Below are 6,177 nucleotides of genomic sequence, written 5' to 3'. Positions count from 1 at the left end.
CTGTTATATGAGGTATTTTTTGAAAAGCCATTTCAATTGAAACTGAAAAAGTCGTTTAACAGTAATACTTACAATAAAATCTTTAAACAGTTTAGAAATCAACTAATGATTTTATGAAGTTTAATTTAATAGTTTTATATGACAAACATGTATAAAAAAACTTTTGTATGTAGGCAAAACATTTGATTTTTTTTAGTGAATAATAACACTTCACTTAAAATATTAACTTATAAAACAAAAACAAACAGTAATTTGCAACAAGTAGTTGAAAAGACAAAAAAGAAAAAAGATTGAATAAAAAAGCTTAGGTAAACTCAGAAATGTAAACTCAAAAGAAGAAAAACACAAGAAACCAAGTAGAATTTCACCAAGAGGTTGGCTCTTCCAGATAGAGAGCAAAAGTTCTTCTATAGTTTTGCACCTTTATAGCTGTCATGATTACCATATGCTGTTTGTAAAGCATTGCATTTTGTTGGTCTAACTCATCTAGTATCTCTGTAACTTTTTCACATATTCTTGTTTGTAAACTTTCATTTACCTCTGGTATTGTAAAATTGATGAGATCTTTATCTGATTCTATAGACAAAGGCTTCACTAGAACCTCTTTTATGTTTGGAGGACAAATAACGTTTTTTAACTCATTATCTCGTGCAACACTAACTTTTGATGATGCAGTACCTAATTTGATGCGATGAAAATTCAAACTATTTGTAAATAGAAATATTTTACACATTTTCAAAAAGGATATCAACTGATGGGATGGATGTGCTCTAAATTTAAAAAACTCTGCAACCAGCAAAATTTTGTAAACAAATTTAAGGGAAAAAATAATTTGTATAAGAATCAAAAAGAAAAAAGGTTTTTGATGAAAAAAATCATTGCAGTTAAAAATGTTTGGTAAAATATGTTCTTACTTGTCCAAGATGATGAAAGCCCGTCCTTACAAGATTTAATTCCACTAAAATCATCTAAAAACTAAATACATTTTAAACAATAACAAGATACCAGCATAAAAAAGTACAAAATTCACCACAGGAAAAAATCTAACAAATTACATCATTAAACAAAAATAGTATATTAATGTAAAAGGCACAAATACTGTTGAAACTTGAATGTTTATGTCAGGTGATTCAGTTAAAGAAATTTTACTTGTATTCTTAAAAAAAAAGAAAAAAAAAAAAAAAAAAAAGGCTGAATATCTTTTTAATATATATATTTTTTATTTTAATTGTTAAAATCATATATTTTATTAAAACAACACACTAAAAGTAAGAGATTTAAAACCTTTACAAAAAAAAAAAAAAAAAAAAAATTTAATTACAAAAAGATTAACTTAATTGCAGTTTATATTTGAAACAAATTTTAATTTTGTTAACTCTCCAATGGCAAGAACTTACATTTGTATTTTTAAAGTCATAACTATCATATAATAAAGAAGCTGCTTTAGAATGCTGACCAGGATTTTTGTATGGGTGGAACTCCTGTAATAAAAGAAAGAATAAATAACCAATTTTAAGCAGCATGTAATCACATTAACAAACTATTATCATCTACTCACAGATTCTTCATCATCACCTTTTTTATTTTCTATCAAATGAACAGGCGAGAAGAAACAATTTTCAGTGAGAGCTTCCTTATTAATTCTGCTTGTTTTACTTTGATAAGTAATCAAATTTTTTGGTGGACTCAAAACTATTTTGTTTTGTATTGATAAGGAAACTTCTGGTGAATTTGACACAAAAACTTGTGGGGTTTCAATATTTTGAAATACAGAACTGTGTCTTCTTTGTGAGCTAATAGCTGGTATGTACTCTATAGATGAAAAATCGCTGATTTGTTTCAATGATTTTCTATTTGTAAACATATTTTCCTTGTTCTCAGTTTTTTGAAACATTTTAGTATGCTTCTCTTCCCAGTTTTGTTCAGGACAAAAGTTTTCTTTTTGAGTTCTTTTTACTCCTTTAACAAAAAAATGGTCGTCAGATTTCCTCTTTTGTGGATAATTAGTTTTTTCATTTGAAATACATCCAATTGGTCCAGGAGATGAACTGCTAACAGGATAGTTATGATGCATTCGATTGCCTGCTACTGGGTGAGAACTTGTTACTTGTCTAAAGTTATTATCACTGTCACATAACTTTCCTTCATTACAAGTTTCAAGCTTAAATTTCTCAAATGTCTCAGGCTTTACAAGTGAATTTTTAAATGACTTTTGTAATGTACGACTAGATAAAGATTGAAATTTAGGATGAACATTTTCAGCACTTTCTAACAACAAGGAAGACTCTTGTTTGACAGGAGAGGAGCATAATAGAGCTACATTATGATGAATATGTGACTTTGATGCATGATCATTTATCTCAACATGACGTGGTTTGGTATAGTTGATCTTTAAACCTGAAAATTAAAACTTAAAATTTATAGTAAAGGTTCTGAAAGTTTTAAATAACAAACGATTGATAAAAGTTGAACCTCATGGCATCAGTTAGATGCCATTTCATGATATTCTAAATTGTTAAAACAGTCAGTAAATAGTAAAACCTCACGTTTACCTCGCTTTTTTAGCAAATTATCATGACTTTTAAGAACTGTTTTTAAAGACAACATATCTTGACTGATTGCAAAGCCATGGTTTTTAATCGAGTTGTCAAAAGTGTGCTTAATACCAAGCTTCTTTTCTTCTCTCTTTCTTTCAAAAAACTGTTGCTGAATCTTCTTTTCATTTTTTGTACGTAATCGGCTCCTGATAATTAATACTTTTTAAAGCTCAATTGATATGCATATAGATAATGCTTAGTTTGGAAAAAAGATGACCTTTACCTCGCACCTCCAACCCAATTCATGTCAACAATTACTTAACCTCCGTAAGTTTTTTTGCGTAAACTAAATTCAAACTGAATTTCCCGCTTTTTCAACCAGAATTTTTTTAAGAATAAGGAAAAGTAAAATTTAAAAAAAATTACCCAGTTAAGGTGTGTCATCTTTCATACTGTAGATGGTATATGTTGTGATTTTAATATCAATATATTAAAATCACAACATATACCATCTACAATATTGTGCCATCGTCATATATTGTGCCAATAATTAGCGTTGCTAATTATTGACAAGATTCACAAGCTGCATAATTTTATTATTATAACGGTTTTTATAACGATTATTAATTGTTGACAAGAGTCACAAGTTGTATGTTTAAATGCTATATATAGCGAACAATTTTTTTGTAAAGTCGTCGAGGTTGTTGACAAGTAATAAAGTTATTAGAAACGAAATAAAATGGCTCTTAAATGCGTAGAACAACAAGCTAGCCGGGCATGTCTATTATCTCCGCAATATGAAGATGGACAGCCAAAGCGATTTATTCGACAGATGACTTCTTTCTTCGTGATAAACAATATTACTGCAGATCGACACGTAGCGTATTTGCTTGCTGCTCTGCCGTCGAAAATCTGCAATACCATGGAAGAATTAACAGCACCTGAACTGCCAGAGGACGTTTCTTACGAAGAGTTGGTGGTGAAGCTTGAAACGTTGGAGATAAGAAAATCTTCGTTAATCTCACGGTATGAATTTGGGAAAACTTATCGTGGCAATGAAGAATTGATACAGACGTTTGCGCATCGAGTGATTCGAGCAGCTCAAGAATGCAAGTTCTTACCTTCAGAGAGAGACGGTCGACTTCGTGATCAATTCATCATTGGGGTTAATGATTGTGCTGTTCTGCGTGCCATTCTTCGGGGAGAGGATGCGTTGAGCTTTGACGATTGCGTCAAGACTGCATCCGTAATTGTACAAACCAGATTGGATGCGGCATGTTTATCTGTGAATGAAGAGGTAAATGCAAGTTACCGAGCAACTGGGACAGTAATGACAAGTCATATACAGAGAAAGAAAGAAATGCGATGTTTCAATTGCGAATCATTAAATCACTTTGCACGTGAATGTACCTCTTTATGCAAGAAATGCTTGCATAAACATGCTGCGAAGGACTGTTACAAACGTCGAAAAAACCAGGAAAACTTAAAAGGGACGAGTTCGCATTAGGTATTTCTACAAGAACTCGTCCCGAAATAGAACTACCTACTATCGATTTGGTGATAAACGGAAGAAAAGCTACAGCGCTTGTAGATACTGGTTGCTCGCAATCAATCATCACCAAGAAGCTACTGCCATCTAACTACAAAGTGATTTGTGTAGTGGATGTTGCAACAATGGGCGGAATGATTCGATGTGAGGAAGTTGTTGCTAAAATACACCACCCAACGAATGGGTGCCCGCTTAATGCATTGGTGTTATGCGTGGATGAAGTAATAAACAAATACGACATGATTATGGGCATGGATCTAATAAAGTCGTGTGATGAGCTGAAAATTGGCACTGGGAAATTAAAGTTCTGTAATTCTTTATGTAAGTTGTCATCGACACCCCGCGTTGCGACTGTTGAAATTGGAACAAGCAAAGCTTATTTTGATGGCAAAAAATGGATTGTTAGTTGGGAGTGGGAGAACGAACGAATTTAAAATGAAGAACAGAACAAGTCAGTATAACGTATCTAATCAACATCGTGAAGCGTTCGACAACGAATTTAACGAATGGATCAAAGAAGGCATACTTGTCAAATATGACGAAAAAAGTATGGGCAAAGCTAAAGGATTACTACCATTGATGTGCGTCATGCAAGATAACAAAAAGAAGATAAGACCGGTGCTTGATTATCACGAACTCAACGCCTATGTAAAAGCCTCTACAAGGGATGCGGATGTTATCAACAATGCAATGAGAGATTGGAGACTCATGAGTACAAATAGCAACGATTCTGTGGTGGATCTAAAAAGAGCATACTTACAAATTCATGTGCATACATGACATTGACCTTACCAAACTGTCATTTACAAAGATCAACGGTATGCGCTCACACGTTTGGGCTTCGGTCTGAACCTAGCACCTGTGATGATGAGCTCAATATTACGATATGTGCTCCAACAAAATTCTGCACTCGCAAAATCAACACGAGGATACATTGATGACACCTTGGCAACCAATGGAAACGGAAGAATGCTGGTGGCACATTTGAAGAAATGGGGTCTTCACGCAAAAACACCTGAATATTTTGGCAAAAACCCAGTTCGTGCACTAGGAGTGGAAGTAACAGTAAATCCGTCTACAAAGGAAATGTTTTGGAAGAGAGGTCGCGAGATTCCCATTGTAAAAAATGTGCTCACCAAGAGAGAGATATTCTCATTGTGTGGTAATCTGGTTGCTAATCTACCAGTTGCTGGATGGTTGAGACTCGCATGTAGCTTTATAAAAAGATGTACTAACGAGGCAGGTTGGGATGAAACTATTACGGATAAGCACGTTAATGAAATGATAAAGGAAGTCGTGGAGAAAGTCATGAAATGCGATCCAGCCAAAGGCGTATGGAATGTCAAACCAAATGCATCCCTTACTGTATGGTGTGATGCAAGTTCGCTGGCAAGAGGAGTCGTGATAATTCAAGGTGACAAAAAGATAGAAGATGCGACATGGCTCCGATCAAAGTCTAATGCAATGCATATCAACGTAGCTGAATTGGATGCATGTATTGAAGGTCTCAATATGGCATTGAAATGGAATCCAAGTAATGTCTCTATCAAAACTGATTCTCATAATGTATTCAGTTGGTTGAATTCCGAATTGACTCGTGATAAACCTGTAAAATGTGCTGGACAATGTGAAATGCTAATCCGACGAAGGCTTCAGATATTTGGAAAATTGGTCGAGGATTATGCCATAAATGTAAATGTTAGATGGATACCAACAACAAAAAATGTCGCAGATGAACTCACACGAGTGCCAGCAAAATGGATAAAACACAAAGTTGCAACACAAGAATGTAATATCATTTATAAACACGATAATCAGCAGGTTAAAAAAGTTCATTCAATAGCACACATGGGAGTGTCCAAGAGTATGGAGTTATGCTCGCGTGCTGGTATCCACGTTGACAGAGAAACAGTGAGACAAGTTCTCGCTGAATGTGATGAATGCAATTCAATTGATCCTCATGTGGTTTCATGGGATAAAGGAAATCTTGCTGTCAGTAAAGTGTGGGAAAGAGTAGCCTGCAATGTTGTTCACGTTGATTCATTGCTATATCTCACCTGTATCAATTGTGGCCCAAGCAGATACACGTGA

General features: G+C 34.0%; 2 protein-coding genes across 7 annotated transcripts; one reads left to right on the top strand and one right to left on the bottom strand.

Moving 5' to 3' along the window:
• On the bottom strand, positions 1-2,887 carry LOC149889335 (uncharacterized). Of its 6 annotated transcripts, none has more exons than XM_090085308.1 (7): positions 2,821-2,886; positions 2,553-2,743; positions 1,559-2,397; positions 1,398-1,481; positions 1,100-1,156; positions 915-975; positions 1-678 (listed from the first exon to the last, which is right to left on the bottom strand). In XM_090085308.1, exons 1-7 carry the CDS (start codon positions 2,841-2,843, stop codon positions 365-367), a joined length of 1,569 nt encoding a protein of 522 aa, XP_089941434.1. In that variant the 5' UTR covers positions 2,844-2,886; the 3' UTR covers positions 1-364. The 6 variants fall into 6 exon arrangements, 3 of the variants coding, with proteins under 3 accessions (XP_089941434.1, XP_089941435.1, XP_089941436.1); XR_016451818.1 differs by having other exon boundaries at positions 162-678; positions 1,576-2,397; XM_090085309.1 differs by having other exon boundaries at positions 418-678; positions 915-968; positions 2,821-2,887.
• A 2,066-nt stretch (positions 2,888-4,953) lies between these two features.
• On the top strand, positions 4,954-6,177 carry LOC149889334 (uncharacterized). Its single transcript, XM_090084192.1, has one exon. It carries the CDS (start codon positions 4,954-4,956, stop codon positions 6,175-6,177), a length of 1,224 nt encoding a protein of 407 aa, XP_089940318.1.

This window comes from Hydra viridissima, unplaced genomic scaffold (genome assembly GCF_058129835.1).
Source record: "Hydra viridissima isolate aposymbiotic clone 2 unplaced genomic scaffold, HvirCarnegie_v1 scaffold_4, whole genome shotgun sequence".
NCBI lineage: Eukaryota > Metazoa > Cnidaria > Hydrozoa > Anthoathecata > Hydridae > Hydra > Hydra viridissima.
Note: the sequence above shows the minus strand (reverse complement) of the source record. Positions and strands in the feature narration are given on the sequence as shown.

Bases quoted from the DNA above. Each gene is read 5' to 3' on its own strand.
- LOC149889335 (XM_090085308.1), bottom strand. From the start codon at position 2,843: ATGAATTGGGTTGGAGGTGCGAG. The intron at 2,744-2,820 runs GTAAAGGTCATC...ATTAATTATCAG, and splicing joins AATTGGGTTGGAGGTGCGAG to GAGCCGATTACGTACAAAAA. The intron at 679-914 runs GTAAGAACATAT...GCATCAAATTAG, and splicing joins GCTTTCATCATCTTGGACAA to GTACTGCATCATCAAAAGTT.
- LOC149889334 (XM_090084192.1), top strand. From the start codon at position 4,954: ATGAGCTCAATATTACGATATGTGCTCCAACAAAATTCTGCACTCGCA.